Genomic DNA, 23,894 nt, shown 5'->3' on the forward strand with positions numbered 1-23,894 from the left:
CCATCCATCCATTATTCACTCGTCCATCCATCTCTCCATCCATCCATTATTCATCCATCCATCCATCCATCCATCTCTCCATCCATCCACTCCATCCATCTATCCATCCATCCATCTATTATTCACCCATCCACCCATCTCTCCATCCATCCATCCATCCACTCCATCCATCCATGAATCCTTTATTCACCCATCCATCCATCTCTCCATCTATCCACTCCATCTATCCATCCATCATTCACCCATCCATCTCTCCATCCATCCATCCACTCCATCCATCTATCCATCCATCCATCCATTATTCACCCATCCATCCATCTCTCCATCCATCCATCCATCCATCCATCCATTATTCACCCATCCATCCATCTCTGCATCCATCCATTATTCACCCGTCCGTCCGTCTCTCCATCCATCCATCTACTCTATCCATCCATGAATCCTTTATTCACCCATCCATCCATCTCTCCATCTATCCACTCCATCCATCCATCCATCATTCACCCATCCATCCATCTCTCCACCCATCCATCTCTCCATCCATCCATTATTCACCCGTCCATCCATCTCTCCATCCATCCATTATTCACTCGTCCATCCATCTCTCCATCCATCCATTATTCATCCATCCATCCATCCATCCATCTCTCCATCCATCCACTCCATCCGTCTATCCATCCATCCATCTATTATTCACCCATCCACCCATCTCTCCATCCATCCATCCATCCACTCCATCCATCCATGAATCCTTTATTCACCCATCCATCCATCTCTCCATCTATCCACTCCATCTATCCATCCATCATTCACCCATCCATATATCTCTCCATCCATCCATCCACTCCATCCATCTATCCATCCATCCATCCATTATTCACCCATCCATCCATCTCTCCATCCATCCATCCATCCATCCATCCATCCATCCATCCATTATTCACCCATCCATCCATCTCTGCATCCATCCATTATTCACCCGTCCGTCCGTCTCTCCATCCATCCATCCACTCCATCCATCCATGAATCCTTTATTCACCCATCCATCCATCTCTCCATCTATCCACTCCATCCATCCATCCATCATTCACCCATCCATCCATCCATCTCTCCATCCATCCATCCATCTCTCCATCCATCCATTATTCACCCGTCCATCCATCTCTCCATCCATCCATTATTCACTCGTCCATCCATCTCTCCATCCATCCATTATTCACTCATCCATCCATCTCTCCATCCATTATTCATCCATCCATCCATCTCTCCATCCATCCACTCCATCCATCTATCCATCCATCCATCTCTCCATCCATCCATCCATCCATCCATTATTCACCCATCCATCTCTCCATCCATCCACTCCATTCCTCCATCCATCATCTATTCATCCATCCACCCATCCTTTATGTACCCATCCACTTACCCATTCGTCATTCACTTACCCATTCATCCACCTATCCATGCATGCATGCATCCATTATTCACCCATCCATCATCCATCCTTTACCCACCCATCCGCTCATCCACCCATCTATCACTTATCCATCCTTCCATCCTTCCATCCATCCATCCATCCCTCAGCCACCCACCCACCCATCCATCCATCCATCCAAACGTGTATAGAGCTCCTCCACAGGCCAGACCCTGTGTTGGTAGACAGGCATGGAGTTCAACCCTGGCTTACGTGTCACTGCTCCTGGGGCAGCTGGCTCTCTCCCTGCCCCCAGTCAGGATCCCCTCACACGACGGAGAGGAGGATAGCTGCCGGCAGATGAACAAGATCCGGGCGCAGCTCGTTGGGGCCTTCAAGGAGCAGTTGGAGATGCGGCGCAGCCTGGTGGAACTGGAGAACACCAACATAGAGCTGCACGTTGACATGTCCCGCCACCTGCTGACCATTGCAGAGTGAGTGTGCCAACTTAGCCAGGTCCTGGGCACCATCCATCCCTATGGGGCAGGGAGGCCAGAGGGGCCACCGGTGGGAGCTCCTGTTTTGCCATCGTCCAGCCCTTCTCTACTGCCTGCAGGCCCCCAGCAGGGACTTTGGTGAAGGTGGCCCTCTCTTCCCAGGCAGGACTCCTGGCCCAGTCCATCCCTGCTCTCCTGCCCCCCGGGGCGAAGCCGGGCCGGGTGGGAGCAGGCTTCCAGGTCCCTTCGGTTTCTTTGTCTTAGGCTGGAATCCCGAGCCAGCCTGGAAGGTTAGGGTCAAGCCCATCTTACAGCAGAGGGTTTTGAGGCTCAGAGGGGATGTGGGTTTGCCCAGGGCCGCACAGTCACGAGGCCAGGATGCTTCTACCATTGCACACACCTGCTGTGAGTAGCCTGACCACGTGTGGAGGGGCTGATCATGTAAGTTGTCATCCAGAGCGGGACACGTTTGAGAGGAGAAGGCGCTGCTTACGATAGCGTGCTGGCACTGCCCCGGACAAACCGGCACACCCGGCTCGCTGCCTGCAGGAGCTTCAACTCAGCCCTGGGGTCCCGGTCCGATTCTTGTCCCTTCCTCCCAGCATTTGTCCTCCTCCTCCCCCTGCTGCTTCCTCCTTGTTTGTTTTCTAACTTACACAAACGGTGTGATGCGCGCACTGGAGGGATTCTGGTAGCGGGAAACACTCTCCGTCCCTCTGTTGGTCCCAGCTCCGCTCCTCCCTTCCTTCGGTTCCCCACGGTGCCCGTGGCAGTTCAGACCCAGCCTGGTGCCCTGTTGTGCACCTTCGAGGTTTTGCCCTGCGAGGGGGCCATCGCAGCTAGCCCTCAGAGCCCCAGGTGTGCTGTCGCCTGCCAGCCACGTTCTAAGGCCGAGGTCACCCGGGCAGCCTTGGGGCAGAGCCAGGGTGAGGGTGGCGGGCCGGCTGCAGCGCTACAATCCTGCGTAGCGCTCACTGCTTCTTGATTTCCTTCCAGTTGTTGTTCACGCCTCTGTTTGTACACATAGAGGAGGTCAGGCCACAGGCCCACGTCTGTCCCACTGTCAGGTCCAGGCCTGCGGGCAGACCGGCTGGGGTGGGGGCCGGCACCCTGACCGCTGCCCCCTCTGTTGCGGCCGTAGCTGGGAGCGGGAGAAGGCCCAGCACCTCGTGCACAGGGACAGGACGCCGGAGGGGGACGAGGAGCCGGCAGACGGGGACGAGGGCGAGTCCGTGGAGCCGCCTGAGGTGGCCGTGGCCAGAGAGGAGGTCAACACACTTCTGGCTGAGCAGAGGAAAGCTGCGGCCCTCAAGGTGGGGGCAGGGGCTGTCCGTGTGCGGGCACGCCCACTGCTAATGCACGGATGGTGACCCCGTGACAACAGTCACCGAGCGGGGCCACCCACCGCCGTCCTGTGCATGGCATCCAGGCTCAGGGGGCTGAGATAAACTGTCACAAGTCCCCAGGGGGTGGGGGGACCAGTGCTGCATGTGACCTGGACTGACTGCAGAGCCCATGACCTCCCTGCTGCGGGGCTGCGGGGGTCGGTGTGCAGGATGGGCGGACCCTGGGGGACCCAGGAGCCGCGGGGCAACCCCACCCGCCTGTCTGCACACACAGCGTGTCTCCAGCTCTGAGGGGTCCTGTGGGCAAGTGCTTCCCATGCGTGGCCTCTGGCTCATTTGTCCCCGAGTCAGGCCTGGGGCACGCGGTGCCGAGGGGGGCGGAACAAGGGACACGGCCAGAGGGAGCCCCGTTCCTCCTGGAGAAGCAAGGGCCGGCTGCTTCTCTGAGCCTCTCATGCAGTAGCTCGCGTTGTCACAGTCCCGGCAGAGCAGGCACGGCTGGGGAGCCGGGAAGCGCCCTCTAGTCACACGTCCGCGGGTGTCTTCTCTGGCAAGGGGGGAAGCGCCCCGTGCTGAAAGCAGGCGGCACTTTGCTTCGAGGCTCTGCAGCCAAACCAGCATGTGTCTTCACGGGGCTGCGTGTCCCTGAGCAGTCTGGCGGCTACGTGGTCTCACTTCAGAAGCCCCCCGGCATTTAGCAATAAGAAAAATGCCTCTTGCTGAAACCATAATGTGCATCAGCAGGGAGCATGAGTTCAGGAGTCAGATTTGGATTCGGAGATGCAGCGTAGCGTGGAATTGCGAGTCCGTTCGCGAGTTAACCCGCCCGTTCGAGACAAACTTACCTTTTAAGCGTCCGGTGTGGCGCCAGGCCTAGGGACGTAAAGGCACACGAGACCCTCCGCCACTGAAGCTGACCATCTGCCGGATTCTTCCCACCGACGCCGGCAATGTGGCGCGGGGCAGCATCGTACCGGACCCGCGGACGGGCTGCTGGGGCTGGGGGAGGGGCTGCTGGTGTCTCGGGGGCCGGGGAGGACCTCAGGCAGAAGAGGAGGACCATGCCAGGCAGCCGAGCCAACTCCCCCGAAGTCGCCCCCTCTGCCTCCCGGAGAGGAAGATGTGACGGCTGGAGGAGCCTGCTTGGGCCGCACTGGGGGCTGTCAGCTGACCTGTGCCGGGGGCTGCGGTTCTGGGGGTGGGCGTGCGAGTGGGGGTTTCCCACGGTGGACACACGGCAAGGGGTGAGTCCAAGGGTGTGTTCTGAGTGTGTGTTCGTGGAAACTGTGAGGCACAGCAGGGCTAGGACACCAGGAGACGACCGCCGTTGGAAAGATAGTCTTCACTGGCAGTTCCCAGAGGAGGGGGCACGGGATGCCATGCGGGCCACAGGGGACGCCCCAGGGCCAGTCAGGAGGCAGAGGGAGGCGGTGCTTGGGCGAGAGCCTTCCTGTAGTTTCCGTGGGAAGGAGCGGGCGAGGCAGGGTGAGCAGGCTGAGGCCCGGCCAGTCTGGGTGATTCCAGTGGGCTCCAGGGCATGGGGGCTGTCCCGGCTGTCTGGTCCCTGGGGGTTAGGACTGGGGGACAGTGGCCCAGAGTGTGAGGGCCCCACGGAGGAGGGGGTCGGGGTGTGGGCTCTGGGTTGGCTGGTCTGCATCCGAGAAGTGTGCTCCTGGGTGAGGGGTTTAGGACCCTCAGGAACTGGCTGGCCCTGGGAAGGGCAGTCCCTCCAGGGACTGCCAGAGCCCAGGTGCAGAAGCATCAGGACACAGAAAATAAAGGACACGGTAAACGCAGGCGATGGCCGCACGTCCACGGGCCCGATGGGTCACCCTGTGTCTCCCTGAGTTTGATCCGCGAAGCGGAGCCCGCAAGAGCGAGTGGACCTGGGAGCCGAGCCCCGGGCCCCTGCCCTGAACGCCCGGTGTCTCCGCCAGGCGGGGCTGGAGCAGCGTCTGGCCAGTGCCAAGGAGAAGGCCTCGCAGCTGGAGCAGCTGCTGCCTGCGCAGGCCAGCAGCGAGGACCAGCGGGAGGTGTTGCGGCTGCTGTGCTGGGCCCACGAGCTGGAGGCCGAGAACACGGAGCTGCGGGCCGACGGCCTGCGCAGGAGGAGTCTTTTGTGGCAGAAGGACTTCGTGATCCAGCGCTACCACCAGCACCGGCTGCTCTGTGAGCAGCTCCTCCGGGACCAGCGGCAGCTGATCGAGGGTGAGCCCGCCTGGCCTGGCCCTGGGAAGCGTGGGGGGGGGGGGGGGGGGGGGGGTGCCGCGCGTGCTCGGGGAAGACCACTGCCCCTTCCGGCCTGGCCCCGCTCACAGGACACTCTCCGGGAGGTACAGGTAAGTGAGGAAGAGCCAGGCACAGCACGCGTGCTATGCGCCGTTAGCGTAAGAAATCCGTTTGCGCAAGAAATCCGTCCGCGCACGCACGGTGCACAGACCACCCACTGGGGAGTGCGGGGGTGGGGGGGCATCGCCCGGAAAACCCACCGTCCGGAAAATCCGCCTTTATCGGGTTGGAGTATCTGCCTCCAGGTTCCGAGGAAAGAGGACGCTGTCCTTCCGGCAAGTAGGGACGCGTGCCCGCCCCCGCTCTCCCCGGCCCCTGCAGGTGGCGGCCTCGCGGTACCCGAGTCCCTGGACCAGCGGTACGGTCTGATCCTGCGGGAGCTGGGTGCGGGCTCGCTGAACCGGCTGCTGCTGCTGCACTCGGTCATGTCGAGCTCCCTGCGGGTGAGTGCGCCTGGGGGCTCAGGCCAGTGCTCGCTGTCCCCTCCTGCGCGCCCCGGCCCCGTGAGGGGACTGACCCTGAAGGTGGGAAGAGGACACCTGGGAACCCCCCTCCCCGCCCCCCCCGCAGCAGGTGCTGGGGCCAGCGGCACTGGGCAGGCCGAGCCAGTGGCAAGGGTGCAGGGTTTCGGGGAGGCTGGGACCGGGGCCCTCTGTGCTGTTCACCGGCAGGCCTGGGACCCTGGACTGCTGCACACCCCATGTGGGAGACAGAGGGCTGATGGGAGGGAGCCTGAGTGTGGGCTGGACCTCGGTGCCACGGGGACCCTGGGAGGGATGTGGTTTTAGGTCTTTCCTCCAGGGTGAGCCAGCAGTACCCTGCATGGTGGATGGCGTCTGGGGCCCATCTGGGGACTCCCTAGAGAGGAAGGCTGGGGAGGGGCCTCTCCATTCATTTGCCACACCAGTCCTGTTTTCCCGGCTCTCCCCCTGCCCTGAGTTAGGTAGGGCCCCTCAGCTGCGCCTTCCTAGGAGAGAGGCCAAGGGCTCCCCGGGCTTGGGGCAGGGTGGGCGAGGGGCAGGAGCCCACGCGTGTGGATCTGACTGCCCGTAAAGGTGCTTCTCGCCCCCGATTAGAGGTCCCAGGTACCCACATTGTGCTGAGAGCTCCCCGCTTCCCCGGCTCTGCTGGCTCAGTTCCCACGCAGCCATCTGGTTCCCCGCGCATGCTACTGCTGTGGGACCTCCTCCCCACCCTTCCGCCTGTCCTATAGTATATGTCAGGGTCCCCAAGACCACCGTCGGGTTCCCTTCCCTAGAGGGACTCCCAGAGCTCAGAGAAAGCGTTATACCAAACCGGAAGTCTGTCCCCATTAAACCCTCATGCCCTAGCCCCGGCTCCACCGTCTACTCTCTGTCTCTGTGGATTCGACCACTCCGGGGACCATATAGCGCTTGTCCTTTCGTGCCAGGCTTACTTCACTGAGCACGACGCCCTCGTCCATCCATGGGGGAGCAGGTGTCCGAATGTCCTTCCTCTCTGAGGCTGAGTGCCGTCGCGCTGTGTGCGGCCGGACCACACTGTGTTTATCCAGTCACCTGCTGATGGACTTGGGTGCTTGCACCCCTTGGCTCTTGTGAACATGCTACCGTGAACACGGGTGTAGATGAATCTGCTCTCCGTCCTTGGGGTGGACACCCAGAAGTGGGATTTCTGGGTCACCTGAGGACTCTGTGTGTCTTCTCAAGGGCCTGCAGACTTTGGAGGGCTCTCCGACAGGCGTCTGGCTTGTGCACCACTTTTGCTCCAGGGTCAAGGCTGCACCCTGGCGGTCCCTGGCACTCGCCCTTGCACAGAGCCTCCTTTCTGTGTCTGTGCTGGGGAGGGCCAGCCGGAAGTGAGCTGGCAGGCTGGCTCGCGGGCCTCCCTGCTGGCTGGTTTTCTTCCAGTGATGGTGGCCAGCGGGAAAGGGACCTCTCTGCGGCCCCTCGGGGATCTCTGCTTGCTGACATGGCTTGCCTGTGTCTGTGGTCCATGCAGCCTCCCCCAGCTCCCCGTCTGTCCCCAGGACGGCTTGGTTCTGAATAAGTCCCCCGCACCGCAGGAGGAGGCTAGCTGGGACTGGCCAGACGACAGGAAGGACCTCCCGTGGGGTGCCCAGTTTGAACTGCCGCTGATGCTGCTGGAGGAGGACAGGTACCCGGTTCTTCCCTCTCGCGACCCCGCATCACTGCGCCCCCAGGCCCGGCTGTGGAGTGTGGTGGGAGGGCTGGCGGCCGGCCCAGGATCCTGGCCCCGGCGTCGCCTCTCGTGGAGTGTGTCGATATCCCTTCCTTGTAGGGTTAGGACGAGTGAGCGTGTCCTAGGAGGTGCTCACCTAGGTTGGAGGGTTTGGTGCCGTTTTGACACACACTTTTTGCTCAGCATCAGCCTCCTGGTGCTACCGCCAGTGCTTCTATCCTCTCCTCTGTCGACTCGTTGCTTTGGTATCTTCTAGCACCCAAGACAGACTCGTAGACCGAGCACTCCCAGACTTCCCTCGTGTTAATGGTTAGCGTCTTGCCAGTGTGTGTCACGGGCCTTAGCCAGCTCGGGCTGCTTCACACGACGTCACAGATGGGGGGCGCAGGCCACAGGGCATTTGCTTCCACAGTCCTGGAGGCTGGGTGTCCGAAATGCCAGGGCTGGCGGGTAGACTTCTGGTGAGGACCGTCTTCCTGGCTGCAGGTGGCCGCCCCCGTGCTGCGTGCTCACGTGGTGGAGGCCTTGCCCCCCTCTCGCAAGGACACGGTCCCCTGCCATCTGGGTCCCACTCGGTGAGCCCATTTAGCCGCTATCACCTCCCGACGACTGCACTCCAGGCGGTTGCACCAGGGGTCAAGGCTTCCACGTGGGAACCTGGGGAGGGCACATGCACTGCGTCACAGACGTTGTGACATAGGTCATATGCTTTAAATCTGGGACACCTCCCTCCATAACCACCATTCCCGAATTACTGCTGCTTCCTACCTAGAGTTACATCTCTCCAGTTTTGCCCCAAATACCTTTGCAGCTGGTTTGTCTAAATCAGGAGCAGCGAAGGCCCAGACGCCCTGTGTGCGTGTATGTGTGAGTTTTATGTGGGTGCATGTGTGTGCACGTATGTTCGCGTATGTGTGTGTGCATATAAAAACAAAGTTCCCCATCCCTCGGTCAAGACTAGACACCTCTCCCACCTGCCCCTGGGCCCACACCCGCCCGAACCTACTGCTCGGCCCCCTGATTAGGGAAGGCAGGTGTCGATCCCACCTTGAGACGGGGTTCACTGTAGATCGGTTGCAAAGGAAGCCTGGGGCCCCCCACCTCCCATTCTCAGCCTAGAGAGGAGGGGGCCGTGCCTCGCCTCATGCAGGCCTTACCTGCAGCCACAGCCCGGACCGTGGCGAGACAGGAGGCCGAGCCATCTGCAGGCCGTGAGCTGGAACGCTGGCGTCATGCAGACGGCACGAAGGAGCTCTGTGTCCCTGCACATGGCTGGGGCTGGTGCCACCCGAGGCCTCTCCTACGACGCCCCAGCCGGTTCCCATGGCAGTGGCTGAGGCCCAGCACCTGTGCCCTCCTTGGGTTGAGGCCCTGGGGCCCTGCCCGTGGGCAGCTGGCAGCCGAGCCCCCAAGCCAGACCGACCAGAGCTTGGTTCCTGGCTGTGCCGGTCACCCACACCATGGTACTGGGCACGTGACTGGCCACCCTGGGCCTCAGGTGCCCCGTCTCTACACGGGGCCAACAGTGACCTCCCCGCAGGGCTACACGTGTCGGGCGTGGTGGGGACACGGCAGATAGAGCTGCCATTACAAGGAGGACCGAATGCCAGGGGGTGGGGGCAGGAGGCCTCTCACCTCAGTGGGGCTCCTGTACAAGAGTCAAGCTTCTCCCCGGGCTCTTACACTTTCCAGTTGCCGCTGGTCCGGACTCAACGCTTTCGGCTGTGAGTAACGGAATTCTCAGTGAGATTGGTCCAATGTAAACAGGTGTCTGTTGTCTGAGAGTCTGGAGGATGAGTGGACTCAGGGCCATTGTTTATTTATTTATTTATTTATTTATTTTTAATTTTTTTTTCAACGTTTTTATTTATTTTTGGGACAGAGAGAGACAGAGCATGAACGGGGGAGGGGCAGAGAGAGAGGGAGACACAGAATCAGAAACAGGCTCCAGGCTCTGAGCCATCAGCCCAGAGCCCGACGCGGGGCTCGAACTCACGGACCGCGAAATCGTGACGTGGCTGAAGTCGGACGCTTAACCGACTGCGCCACCCAGGCGCCCCATCAGGGCCATTGTTTAAATGACTCGATGATGCCCACGTCCCTGGCACGTAAATGATGTCTCCCCTTGTGGTCAAAGAGGCTGCCACAGCTCCATAGATCACACCTTCATATAACCACACCTAAACACGGAAGGGAGAGAGGACTGGCCTTGCTTTTTTATCTGGGAGAAAAGTCCCTTTGAGAACCTTCCCCAGTAGATGTCACTAAGTCCGTCAATCACCTGCTCTCTCCTGGGCCAGTTCCCTACAGAAAAGGGAAAGGAGGACCCTAACTGGCATGGAGCGGTCACGACCCATGTCTCCAGGCTGGACACACTGTCACACGGAGTAACACGGGGGCTTGTTGCACAAGCAGAGGGGTGGCTGTTGGGGAGGGGAGCAGAGTATCGGCCAAACCTCACCACATACTGACTGAGCGCTTGTGCAGGGCACTAAGAAGAGAACGAGACAGACGTCTCTATCCTACGAGGGGCAGGTGGGGAGAGGGTACAGGCTGCTCCCTGACCCAAGGGGCCTCTCATGGCCACGTGCCAAGTCTGGAGCTGGCATAGGAAGCATTACTGCCCAAGTCAGATGTGGCCTCGGCGACAGGGACCCCGCTGCTCTGGGTCTCATTCCACAGGTGGAAGCAGGTTTGCAGGGCCCAGCACCTTGCCCGAGGTTCACCGTGAGGAAGTGGGGGCGCAGGAGGGCAGGCCAAACGTTTGTCTCTGGTTTGGACTCTGGCCGCGGTGCTAGGCAGCCCTGTGCCCTACTGACAGCACCCAGAGGTCTTGCTGGCTCACGTGGTGCTTAAACACCTTGTCATCCAGCTAGCGATCTACCCAGTGGCTCGAGTTATCAGTGTCCCGGTTTCACCGATGAGACAGCAGAGGTCAGGAGCCCAAGGCCACTCGCCAGGGAGCCTGGGCTTGATGCATGATGCTCTGTTCTTACAGTCACGGGTGACCTGACCTGACGGAAGGTGAGGAAACCCTGTTCTTTCACAGTAGACATGGTAGGACCGGGGAAAGTTCTGGCTGGAAGTTGTCAGAGGTCCCTTCCCCTTCCAACAGCCAAAGTCTTCCACACAAGGTCTCGGGCAAACTCCTGTGTCTCTGTCCCACCCTCCTCTCCTTGCTGGGCCTCGGATGTGCCGAGCTGGCCCCTGCCCCAGGGCCTTGGCCCATGCTGATCCCCCTGTTCCTCCTACCTGGCAAGGTCTTCTGCCAGAGCTCGGCACAGCTCTTTCGTTGCCATTCTTTGGGCCTGAGCTTAGATGTTTCCTCCTGTTCCGTTTCTACCGCAGCGGATCTAACGCCAGCTGGGTGTGCCGCAGTTCAGTTCTGGCACGATCACACCGAGTTGGCGTCAGACCCCACCAGTTAGGGCCTCCGTCCCCCACAAGATTGTCCCCGTGTCAGAAGCCAGCTGCAGTGGAGTCCCCGGGCCACGTGCGCTTCTGTCCAGCTGACCACAACTTCGGGGGGGTCCTGTGGCCCCCCTCAGGTTCCGCAAGGACCCAGAGCTCAGACTCCCGGCGTGGCCCCTGAACGCAGCAGTGTGCAGATGCCGCTTGCCCTGGCCTGACGTGGGCCGCGGCGTCCTGGGGTTCAGTCTCCGCTCTCCTCGGCTGGAGGCAGGGCCGAGGGGCCCTGGCAGCTGGCTCAGCTACTGCCTCTGTGTGTCCCCCACAGCGGTGGCTACACGTCGTCGCAAGCCACGCCATCGAAAACGCTGGGAAAGCAGGATTCCCTTCTCCCTCTGCCATCCCTCCGCATCCTGCTAACGCCTCCGGCTCATGAGGTTGGTGTGCGGCCCTAACCAGGGCCCGGGCTCCCGGGAGGCCTCTCCTGCCCCCGCAGAGCTGGGGGGGGTGGGGGGGGCCCAGCGATCAGGAATCTCTTTGGCAGATGGCGGGGGGGGGGGGGCTTGGGGGAAGGGAAAGGCTGTGAGTATTCACACCTTATAGTAGTTTGGGGCCTTTCCTGTGAACTGTCTTTAAGAGGCCGCTAGTCTCATCATGATTACTAGTAATAGTGTGAGTGGTCATACCCTGGGTCACTGTCCCCGGGGGGTGGGGGGGGTAGGATGCCCCTGCCCCAGGGGGAGCCCTCTGCCCTGGCTGGAGTGCTGGGAAGTTCAGGTCCCCAGGAAAAGCCCCACCCGTGACTGTGGGTGGTACGTAAGTACCTGGGGCCCCTTGGCCCCTGGGTGTGGTGACCCACTGCCCCAGGGTGTCCGGGCCCAGGGACTGGCTTCATCCACCTTCCTGGGCCCTCCTCCCATGGCCAGAAACCTTTCCCCCCGTACCACTTGCCTCCAATCACAGACTCTGAGTCTGCTTCTGGGGGTCCAACGTGGGGCGGGCCAACAGGGTAGCCCAAGTGACGTCTGACCGTTGCCGATGCTGGTTTCCTGCGGCAGGCAGGCCCCCTGAGCGTGAAGAATTTGGTCTCCAAGCTGGGCGTCCCCGCTGGCCTGGACCTGGGTGCCTCACGGATGGCAGCGGAGGCCGGCGGCCCGGCCCTGAGCGCTCAGACCCTCAAGGAGATGGCCATGAGCACCAAGAGCATCGCTCTCATCGCGGCCACCCGGCGCTCCAAGGCACAGGACCGCGAGGGTGGCATCGGCCGCTCCTCCCTCCACCTTCCAGAGGACATGGCCCTGGACTCCAGGGACCCGAGCCCAGCAGACAGGAGGTGGCCCCACGCCAGCCCGGGCCGGGACCGTTCTGCGGAGAAGGCCAGGGGGAAGCTGTCACCCTCCCTCACCTGGAGCGTGCAGACGGTGGGTGCACGCTGGCTGGCTCCCAGAGTCCCGGGGTCCAGCTGGGACAGCAGAGCGGGAGTGTCATGGTGGACGGAGGAGGGCCCCAGGTGCAGAGGAGGCAGAGGGAGACCCCCCCCCCCCCCCGCACCTCCACCACCCTTCCTCATCAGAAGCCGCGTGCGTGTCTTCCCTGGGTACCGCCTTCTGATCTCGGGTCCTTCCTTAACGTCATTTCATGAACTCTCAAGTGCCTTCACGGTATTTGCATTTTCACTTTAAGAGGGTACCTTGCTTGGTTCTAACACGTGCACTAAATGGTAACAGGATCACGAAGCACTGTCCACCATGAGGCGTCCCTCTCCTGCCAGAGCCCGGCACCAGGCCTGGGAGCATGGCCCTCCTCCGACACCTGCGGGGGGATGAACTCCTTACGCAGTCCCGTTTCGTGGACACTTAGGTTGTCTGCTCCCTGTTCCGTGGCCACGTGGTTGTCTTTCATTTCTGGCCACTACCCATGATGCTTCGCTGTCCCTCTGTGGGTAGTGCTGTTCATTCCCAGTTACTTTCTCGGGGTACTGGGCAGTGTTGACCTGTGGAAAGCCTCAGCCCCACGTAGGCAAAATCCAGCACTCAGTAGAGTGCCACACCGACCATGCGCCGACCGCTTGCTGACCACACTGACCACACTGACCACTTGCTGACCACACTGACCACGCCGGCCGCTCACTGACCACACCAACCATTGCTGACCACACTGACCACACCAACTGCCCACTGACCACACTGGTCACTCGCTGCTCACACCAACCACACTGACCACACCGGCCGCTCACTGACCACACCGACCACACACTGACCACACCACACCGACCACACTGACCACTTGCTGACCACACTGACCACACCGGCCGCTCACTGACCACACCGACCGCTCACTGCCCACTGACCACACTGACCGCCAACTGACCACTTGCTGACCACACTGACCACACCAACTGCCCACTGACCACACTGACCGCTTGCTGACCACACTGACCACACCAACTGCCCACTGACCACACTGGCCACTCACTGACCACACTGACCACTCGCTGACCACACTGGTCACTCGCTGGTCACACCAATCACACTGACCACACCGGCCGCTCACTGACCACACCGACCACTCACTGACCACACTGACCACACCACACTGACTACCCACTGACCACTTGCTGACCACACTGACCACACTGACTGCCCACTGACCACACTGGTCACTCGCTGGTCAGATCAATCACACTGACCACACCGGCCACTCACTGACCACACCGACCGCTCACTGACCACACTGACCACTTGCTGACCACACTGACCACACCGACTGCCCACTGACCACACTGGTCACTCGCTGGTTACACCAACCACACCGGCCACTCACTGACCACACTGACCACCCACTGACCACACTGACCACACCACACCGACCATACTGACCACCCACTGACCACACTGACCACACCAACTGCCCACTGACCACATTGGCCGCTCACTGACCACTCGCTGACCACACTGGCCGCTCACTGACCACTCGCTGACTACACTGACCACACCGACTGCCCACTGACCACACTGGCCGCTCACTGACTACGCTGATCACTCACTGACCACACTGGCCACTCACTGACCACATTGACCTCTTGCTGACCACTCTCTGACCACACTGACCACACCGACTGCCCACTGCCCACACCGGCTGCTCACTGACCACGCTGATCACTCACTGACCACACTGACCGCTCGCTGACCACACTGACCACACCGACTGCCCACTGCCCACACCGGCTGCTCACTGACCACGCTGATCACTCACTGACCACACTGACCGCTCGCTGACCACACTGACCACTCGCTGACCGCACCAGCCACACTGACTGCCCACTGACTACACTGATCAGTCACTGACCACACCGGCCGCTCACTGACCACACTGACCGCTCGCTGACCACACTGGCCACCGACCACACCGACCACCCTGGTCGCTCACTGACCACACTGACCGCTCATGGACCACACCGACCGCTCACTGACCACGCTGATCACTCACTGGCCAAACTGATCACTCACTGACCACCGTGCTGTGAAGTTCTTTTGCAGGGGGGAGAGGGTGTATTTGGCACAGGTTCCAGTCCGTATGGAAATGGTGTTCCCTTCACGGGGTTTCTTTCTCACCACACTTGGTCACATAAACTGGAGGAAGTGAGCAGGCCTCTCTCTGGGCAGGCTAGTGAGCAGCCGGGGGCCTGGCAGATCTCCTTCCGCCTCTGCCGGCCACAGTGGGCGTTTGCTGATTGCACTGAAACCACTCTGGCGATAGCTCAGTAGGATTAAGGGCAGGACAGCAGCAGGGCGCAGAAGGTGAGTGTATCAGTCAGGGTTCTCCAGACAAACAGAACCAGTAGAATGTGTGTGCGTGCAACACAGGCGGACACACACACGCACGCACACTCGTATGCACGCACACGCACACACATACACACACACACACACGGGTTTATTACAGTTGGCTCACATAATTTATGGAGGCTGACAAATCCCAGAGCCATGGTTGGCAATTTGGAGACCCGCTTACATCCAAAGGCAGGAAAAAACCCAAAGTCCCAGTTCAAGGGTATCAGGCATAAGGAGTCTCTCTTACTCACAGGAAAGGCAGACTTTCTCTCCTAACCAGGACTTTGACTGATTGGATGAGACCTACCCATACCGCAGAGGACAATCTGCTTACTCGGTCTGTTTTTTTTAAAAAACTTTTTTTTTAGTTTTTTCAACGTTTATTTATTTTTGAGTGAGAGAGAGACAGAGCGTGAGCAGGGGAGAGGCAGAGAGAGAGGGAGACACAGAATCTGAAGCAGGCTCCAGGCTCTGAGCCGTCAGCACAGAGCCTGATGTGGGGCTTGGACCCACAAACTGCAAGATCATGACCTGAGCCGAAGTCGGACGCTTAACCGAGTGAGCCACCCAGGCACCCCACTCAGTCTATTTAAATGCTGACCATTTAAACCCCTTCCATTTGTGGGGGGGCACTGAGAGGAGAAAGTGGTGGGGGGGGGGCAAACAGCAGCCAGGAGAGCATCATTCATTCCTTCATTCCTTCATTCCTCTTGGGGCTGGAGGAGAGTGTTAGCAGTGATTCTGCTCACGTTCACTGAGGTGGACGTGTGCCTACAGCGAGCCACCCAGCAGGAGTTTCATCTGTCCATGGCTTCAGCTCCAAGTGACCTTGAGGTGTCACTCCCTCCCCACCCGCACCCCACACCCTGCCCTGCTGTGCGACTGTCTCTGCAGGTGACGGAGAACCCTCAACCCCCCATCGTGGAGCACGTGGCCAAGAGCCAGCCACCGCCTGCACCCCTGCCGCTTACGAAGTCGTCCGGAAAGAGCTTCCTCCCTGCCGTCTCCACAGCCTCCAAGATAAAGCCCAGCCCCAGTCTCCATGCAGGTACAGAATCTGAAACGGAAACTAACACCCTGGGGTTTTGTGTGCATCTCAAGACTCTGCCCCTCCCGTCAAGGGTGCGTCTTTAGAAAGCATGACGGTCTGGGCTGCTGTCAGTCGTGTGCTCCTGGGTGTAAGTTTCAGGTTTTCAGGGCGGTGAGTGGGTGGGCCAGGGCCGCTGGCTTCGTGGAAAGAAACACTCGCAGAGGCATTCAGTGGGCATTCTGTTTTGCTTCTGCCCATCTGATGCTCCAGCAGAGTTTAAAACGATGATTAAAACTACGGCCTGCTGCCGCCACTCAGTCTGTCTCTGTACGGGTTTGAATTGCAGCTCCCGTGGCTGTGGTCGCAACACGAGTGAGACACGCTCACGGTGAGAAGTTTCGGATACAGATAGGGTTGCCAGTGAGAGAGGAGCCGGGTGGCGCGGGCACTGTCCAGAGGCGGTCGCCCAGTGGTGTGGCCCCGTGCCCCTATGCTACTTACTGGTGTGTGCGCAGCTACAGCTGTGAGCGCATAAGAAACGACTACCGTCCCCACCTTACAGATGAGGAAACTGAGGCACAGAGGTGCAGGAACTCACCCGAGGTCACGGGGCTGGGAGTGGTGGGCCGGACCCCAGCTCCTAACCACACCCTAGGCCTTCTAGCTGAGTATTCTTTGCGGGGCAAAGCCCGAGTATGTTCCAGGGCCTTTGCAATAGAAGCAGTGTGCACAGCTACGCTCTGGCTGGCTGGTGGGTGTGCATGTTGGCCCCACCCGATTCATAGCAACGCTCTCCAGCTTTTCAGAAATCTCCGATCTGGAGGACACAGTTCACATTCCCCTGTGATTCCTCGCTTGGGCTCCTGCATGTGCTGGCAACCACGTGGGCCTGCGATAACACTTAAAAAAAACACTTAAAAAAGTGTTCTTTATCCATATGGGATTTGCCGCTTTCAAAACCTTTTACTCCGTTATCTTCCTGTCTACACACTCGTCAAAGAAGACCACAATCCCAGAGAATGCAGCAGCATCAGGCACGGGAACCTTGAAATGCAGGGCTGGGCACGCGCCCTCCGCTGTCCTCTCAGCGGGCGGCAGGCGCCCTGGACGCCGGTCCCCAGGTCCTCACTTGGGGGAGGCACCGTCATGGCACCTGTCTGGGGAGTAACAGGCGTGGGGGCACCGGGTGGCTCGGGGGGAGGCCTCACCGTCACGGCTTAGCCAGGAGTGTCACAGCTCCTGTGATGGCCACCCGTCCCCTGGAGATAAGCCCCTCGGAATGTGTCTGTCCAGATGACTTAAAAAGGACTTTGCTTCCACACCGCTTTGTCATGACCTTGCTAACGCAGGCAGAGGTAGGGACAGGAGCACATTAATGGCATGGCCCGGGCAGCGCTCCGCCCTCTGCCGATTCTGTCTCTGTGCTCTGTCTACACGTTTGCATCCTTCCGTTTGTTATCTGCTTTCCTGGAGAGGGTTCGATAAAGTCTCCAATCATGTCCTTTCACCCATGACTTTTTCAAGAGCTTTCTCTCTGTGATGACAGAGTGTTTATGCACATCACAGCTAGAGAGTTTCAGTGCGGTTCCCTAGAACCGTCTAATGCCCAGGCTGTGTACGAAAGAAAGCAGCCTTTTTCAAACAGAAGTGAGTGCACTGTACCTGGCCCTCTTGGTTGGTGAGAAGGGGGCACAGCCCAAGCCTCCACGTCACGGGGAGGTGCTGAGCCCTGTTCTGTGGGCCCCCAGCCAAAGGCTGGAACCTCTCCTCTCAGCTGTGTTTATAAGAGCCCCGTGGGGCACAGACGGTCTCCTGTCTCCATCGTGGGTCTCTGTTGTGGGCAAGGTAGAGCCCGTTAGCATCAATGGTCCTTCCAGACCTTCAGATGGGTAAATTGAGTGGAAGTGACATCTCCAGGGCCATGCGGCCGGGGCCGGCACCCCCATGCCCCTCCCGCTGTGCCCAGCTGCCTCTGCCCAGAGAAGGAACACACTTGTCCTTGGCAGGGCTACACGGAGGCCCCGCAGGTAGCTGGGGTAGACTAGGTGTCCCATTTCTCCGGTGGGGGCTGTGCAGGTGTGGGTACAGAGCCTGAGGATCACCACCTGTGGTGTTTGCACAGGCCCAGGCTCCCCTGGGCACCTTCCTTGGGCCCAGAGACCCCCACACTATTTATTTATTTATTTATTTGTTTGTTTGTTTGTTTGTTTGTTTGTTTTTAATGTTTATTTTTGACAGACAGTGTGAGTGAGGGAGGGGCAGAGAGAGAGAGGGAGACACAGAATCCGAAGCAGCTCCAGGCCCTGAGCTGTCGGCACAGAGCCCGACGCGGGGCTCGAACCCACAGACCACGAGATCATGACCCGAGCTGAAGTCGGACGCCCAACCGACAGAGCCGCCCAGGCGCCCCAGACCCCCACACTTAATGTTATTGCTGGCTCACAGTTTAGGGTACTGGGGCTGCTGGCCCTGTACCCATGCCTGATGTCTGGGTATATCACGTCTGGATGTGCAGTCATGAGCCACACCCCATGGGCGTCTGAGGGAGGGAAGAACAGAGAACACTGAGCGGACAGCAGATGGAAGCCAGGAAAGAGTGGACGTGTTGCCTCATTTATCACTCCCGGCAACCCTGTCAAATAGGTTCCTCGCCACAGAGTGATAACGCAGGGGCAGAGCTCACCCCGGCCGTGTCATGCCTGTGGCTGGCGGCCCGAGCCCGAGCCTGTTCCCATCCCCATCCTGAGCCGGGAGCAAGGGAGCTCTTCCCTGGTGCTGTGTGCCAGCCTGTCCAGGGAGCATGAGACCTGCCCTACAACCTTCCTAAATAGTGGCTGGGCTCCTGTAAATGAGGAGCTCTTCTCCCTGAATAGGATCCACTTGACTCACATCTGGAGCAGCTCCGGGCGTCCCCACCTACGGGCGGGGACGCCTGGCAGGTCCCAGGCCACGCGGAGCCCTGCGCCTGGAGTTACCTGGTGGACCACACCATCGCACAAGTACAGCTTCTCCAGGAGAGGAAGGGCTGGAGACAGAGGGCTCCCCCCGCCCCGCCTGCGGTGGCTGTCGACTTTTCTCAGCGAGGTCCTCCCTGCCTGTGCCGTTTCAGACCACGACCCCAGTCCGCATCCCCGCCCGAGGGGCTGTGTATTGAACAATCTTGAATGATCTTGTCTATCGTCTTCCTCCCCCCTGCGGTCCATAGGTTCCCTCAGTGCAGGGATGCTAGTCTCTATGTGCCCAGTAAACATAGCAGGTGCACAGTAGGGAACAGACGGACAGACGGCCTCCCTGAGGCCAAGGGTTCGGTCGCCGTCGACTGCCGGGCTTGCCGGGTCTCCGGCCTCCTGCTCTCGCTGGGTTCCCTGACGAGCCGTGCCCACCCCACCGTGCCGATCCTGGAGCGTTCTTCAAGTCCAACCCACGTTCTTTTAAAATTGCAGTCAAATTCACGCGACAAAACTCAGCATTTTCAAGTGTGCAACGCTGTGCCATTGGGTACACTGAGTGTTGTGCATCCACACTGCTGTGTGGTTCCAGAACATGTCATTTCCCCTAAAGGAGGTGCTGAGCCCCGGGCCTTGTCCCCCAGCGGGTCTCTGCCCTTTTTTACAGACGGACTCAGGGCGTGTGCCTGTGGGTCTGTCCCCCCCGTGGCTTGGGACAGGACAGCATGCTCTATTATGCTGGGTACAGTCCGCCACTCTCAGGCCACCTTCTGTGGCTCACTCGCTGGTGAACGGGCACGTGTGTGGCCACCGCCAGAGGTGCTTCTGTGAACATCTGTGTGCAGGTGGTCGTTTAAGCCTCTGTTTGCGGTTCTCTGGGGTCGTAAAACCTAGGAGCGGATCTGCGGAAAACAAGGCAATCCTGTGTTTAACTTCCTGGGAAATCATTATCCCATCTTCCCTCATGGCCACACCGTTGCAGGTGGCCACCGTCAGTCTCCGTCTGCTCCCGTGGGCTCAGTCCAGTGACCTCTGCTGTGAAAGACTTCTTGACGCCCTGTCCCTTCCCCAGCGGGCTGAGCACCGTGTCAGGAGCACTGGGGGCCGTGGGGGGGGGGGGACGACAGCCGGAGAATACACAGTGGACACGTCGGTGTAAGACGGGTCGGGTGGAGGCAGAGACGGGAAGAGAGTAAAGCTGGTGAACAGGGCAGAGCACAGCGCGGTGATGTGAGCTCAGGCCGTGGTGGGGGCTCTGCACGTGGGCGCCCCACCACATCCGGGGGGGACAGCCCCTGCCTGCCTGCTTCCTCGCCTGTCTGAGGAGGCTCTGCTCGGCCAACCCGGGAGACCCTCCGCATTGCGGGGTCACGGCTGGCTCAGAGCAAACGGGGAGGAAAAGGAGAGGAGAGCATGGTTGCTGGGGAAGGAAAGGAACCAGAGCCGGAAGAAAGAACATTCTGGAAAGGACAGAGCTTGGGTATTGATGAGAAACAAACGAGGTACCCTCAGTACTCAATCCGCCGCGTCCGTCACTCGGCCTTTATTTTCACGGACCGGGATTCACGGGGCGGCCCCTGAAATCACGTCCTCTCCTGTCTCACTCACCGTTTAGATGAGAAGGTGCTGCGGATGCCTGAGGTCACCTTCACCCTCCCCAGCGCCACGTGGCAGAGCAGCCCGGGCCCCCGCAGGACCCCGCTCGCGCCCCGGGACATCCGAGGTCAGTGCCTGCCCCGCCCCCACCCGCGGATCGCCCTGTCCCTGCGCACGCGCACCCTGTGGCCACTCGCCACAGGCCCCTGCCACACGCTCAGCAGCCACGCTTGCCCCGTGGCTACTTAGTGGGACAGCCGGCACAGGCCTAGATCGTGAGCGAAACCACACCACCCTGGTGTTTTCCTCCCAAAACTGCAGTGCTGTTTGGTTGAACTGGTAGTTAAGCCAGACAACCTTCCAGGAAAGTTGTGTTCATTTTGTACACTCGCCCCCGGTATCGTGAGTGCATTTTATCGTAACGTGGCCGGGCCTGGACATTAATCGCAAAACACGAGACACGGTTTTGCCAGCCTGCCCGTCCCCCCACCCCCACTTCCTCTGTTCCTGGGTCTTGAAGCCGCGGATGCTGAATCTCAGAGACGAGTTGAGCCGCGTCAGCCTCCGCGTTCACGTAATCCTCAGCCCAACCCGCGAATGGCTTGTGTTGCCTGAACCCTTTCTGGGAACAGGAAGGTCTCCCTGGCCACGTTGGCACCATTTTCTCACCCCCCCCCCCCCCCCCCCCCCCAGCCAACGCACAGCCAAGTCGTCAGGAAGGATGGCTCTCCGTCCACAATAGGCCGAAAGCCACCCGGGAGAGAAGTGCTTCCTCGAGCCCAACTTTAGTCCCCCTACCTGGACCTTTAACCTGCTCCCTGCTGCTACTGTGTCTGAGCAGGTTAAGACCTTCCCATCATTATGCCCTTCTTTTCAAGGGCTCTCGGGGCATGTGTTTGCTGGCTGTGTCCTTGGGGCCAGAAGCTCCCAGACCAGAGCAGGCTGAGTAATGGCCGGTGGTACAGGCCAGTTTAAACGGCGAGTCTTTAAACGGGAGGGGTGGGAGGCGTTCCCCGAGGGCTGTCCCATCCTAACTGCACGTGTCCCTTGCGGCGAGCAGGTAGCTCAGGGAGGTCCTGGCGACGGGCCTGCGTTACCAGAGCGTGTGGGGAGGTGGAGCCCCAGGTTAGGGAGGCACAGTCCCACGGGGCCCAGAAGGGGCCGGGCATGGGCGGAGCTGAAGGAGGCGGAGTGCCCGCGAGGGCATCCGTACTGGCAGGGACCCAGCCATCGAGACTCTGGCTTCGCTGGAGTCGGCCTTGACCACGGGCTAAAGTCTCCCCACCCCTCCAGGGTCTACAGAGAGTGGAAGCCGACGCCACAGCCCGGTGCCCCCCAGCACCCCCTGCAAGCACCGGGGCAGCACCAAGAGGCCAAGGAGGCCACAGTGAGGAGGTCAGCGGGCAGGCCCGGCACACGGGGGAAGGCCAGAGAGGCTGGCCCCAGACCCAGGGCTCTCTCTGCCTCAGAGGTGGATTCGAGAGACGAGGCCCCGGCAGGGACCAGCCAGCCCCAGCGTCCCTCAGCCCTTTGCCACTGGCGGGTGCCTCACCAGCCACCTTTGGAGGAAGGGCCACTGATGGAACTTCAGAACCCTTCTCGAGGACACCGCGTGGGGAGCCTCAGGCATCTTTTGGGTCATTCCCAGTTGTGGGTGCTTTTCCCAGGATCGCTCCACCCCACAGTGTCTGCCTTGGGAGAATGCTTTCGCTCTTCACCTGATTGGGTGAGGCCCACCCACGCTGTGGCGGGCCTTCTGCCGAACTCCTTACTGATGTAAATGCTAATCTCACCTGAAAAACACCTTCACAGCACCGTGCGTGCTGGTGTTTGACCCATCACCTAGGTACTGTGGCCTGGGCAACTTGACGCACAGAATTAACCCTCACACCTCATGATTGGCCGGCAGGCAGGGTGACACTATCCCGTCGCCACGTATATGTAGGCTCTGGAATAAGCCAGCGTCGGGGAAGCACGAGAACATCCTGCATTCCCGTGACCCACCCGTCCCCTCACTGTGTCCTGACGTCCCTGTCCACACCCCATTGTGTGGAGGACACTGTGGAGGACGGCTGGGATGAGGCAGCTTTGCAGGGTACGTGGAAGCAGCCGCGTAAACTGGGGACGCAGAAACCAAGGTCCTAACTTTTCATCAAGACAGAAAGACAAGGTCACGGGGAGACTGAGCGCCGTCCGTGAGCTGCGTCGCCACCTTCCCTGGCTGTGCTTTGGGCACCTGCTGTGGTTCCCGGGCCCGTGCCCGCATCTCAGGCTCTCGGGGGCACCCCTGCAGGGCGTGGGGGCCAAAGCCCCCTCCCCCGCGGCGGGAGCCACCCCCGGGTGAAGCAGCAAGTGGAGCCCGTGGAGCCCGGGAGTCGGCCTGTCGCACATCAGGGGCGGGAGGTGTGGGTGGTGGTGTGGCCTCGTGGCCCGGGTGCGCAGCCGGGTGCCTCGGACTCACGTGTGTCCGGCACGTGCCGAACACCCCGTCAGTGTGCCGGCTGCACCGCTGGACGCCACGGCCGGGCCCCCTCTTGGCGTAAGACCGCTGTCGGGGAGGACGTGCTAGGGGCTTTGTTGAAGCCGTGCTGTCCTTTCTGGGCCTTCTGGAGGACGGTGGGGAGGTCGGTCCCGTTTGTCTTGAGGAGCCGTGCTACCTGCTCTGTGCAGACCTGCCGCGGGCACTGTCTGATGCCCGTGTCCCTCACCGGGGGAGAGGCTGAGCCTGGGGGGCAAGGAGACCTCTGTTCTCCTGCCTTGGTCCAAGATCCTGGGTAGGGCAGGAATTACTGGTTGTCCCCTGTATCTGCTCGCATTCCACCATGATAATAGAACGCCCAATTTTTAGCTAGTCACACGGCTCCCAAAATAAAGGACTGTATCTCCCAGCCTCCTTTGCAGCTGCCTGTGGCCATGTGACTAAGTTCTGACCGATGGCATATAAGCCAGAAGCAGCTGCTTCCAGGAGTCTCTAGCACAAAGGATAATTAGCATGCTCCTCATGCCTCTTTTCTTCACTTCCTGGAATCCTACTACCTGAAATCTGAATGTGATGGCTGGAACCCCGGCCACCATTTTGAGGCCATGAGGACAAAGGCCATGCCTTGAGGAGGAAGGAGTGGGAAGCTGGAAGGAGCCTTGGTGTACAAGGTGCAGGGATGCTTCTCAGCCTTGTTACATCCTATCCCCAGATGTTAATTTGAGACAGAAATGAACGTCTATCTGAAGCCTCTGCGGTTTGGTACCCCTCATCTTAACTGATAGATGGGGGGGGGGGAGTCCAGGCAGTTGGCAAGTAGTGGCTGGAGAAGTCTCTGGTACTTTTGTGGAGCAACAGCAGGAAATTAGAAAT

At 60.0% G+C, this 23,894-nt stretch overlaps 1 protein-coding gene across 1 annotated transcript in view; it reads left to right on the plus strand.

The window, feature by feature from the left end:
* The window catches only part of LOC112859982 (kinesin-like protein KIF19), a 44,685-nt gene extending 21,255 nt beyond the window's left edge, over positions 1-23,430 (plus strand). The window contains exons 11-20 of the mRNA XM_086691855.1: positions 1,731-1,908; positions 3,053-3,224; positions 5,195-5,465; positions 5,868-5,989; positions 7,555-7,682; positions 11,464-11,572; positions 12,194-12,556; positions 15,863-16,016; positions 20,562-20,669; positions 21,836-23,430. Coding sequence (XP_086547981.1) covers positions 1,731-1,908; positions 3,053-3,224; positions 5,195-5,465; positions 5,868-5,989; positions 7,555-7,682; positions 11,464-11,572; positions 12,194-12,556; positions 15,863-16,016; positions 20,562-20,669; positions 21,836-21,933 — 1,703 coding nt within the window. The 3' untranslated portion in view covers positions 21,934-23,430. The remainder of the gene's footprint in view (positions 1-1,730; positions 1,909-3,052; positions 3,225-5,194; positions 5,466-5,867; positions 5,990-7,554; positions 7,683-11,463; positions 11,573-12,193; positions 12,557-15,862; positions 16,017-20,561; positions 20,670-21,835) is intronic.
* Positions 23,431-23,894: the final 464 nt, after the last annotated feature.

This window comes from Puma concolor, chromosome E3 (assembly GCF_028749965.1).
Source record: "Puma concolor isolate L17-30 chromosome E3, mPumCon1.1.hap2, whole genome shotgun sequence".
Classification (NCBI taxonomy): domain Eukaryota; kingdom Metazoa; phylum Chordata; class Mammalia; order Carnivora; family Felidae; genus Puma; species Puma concolor.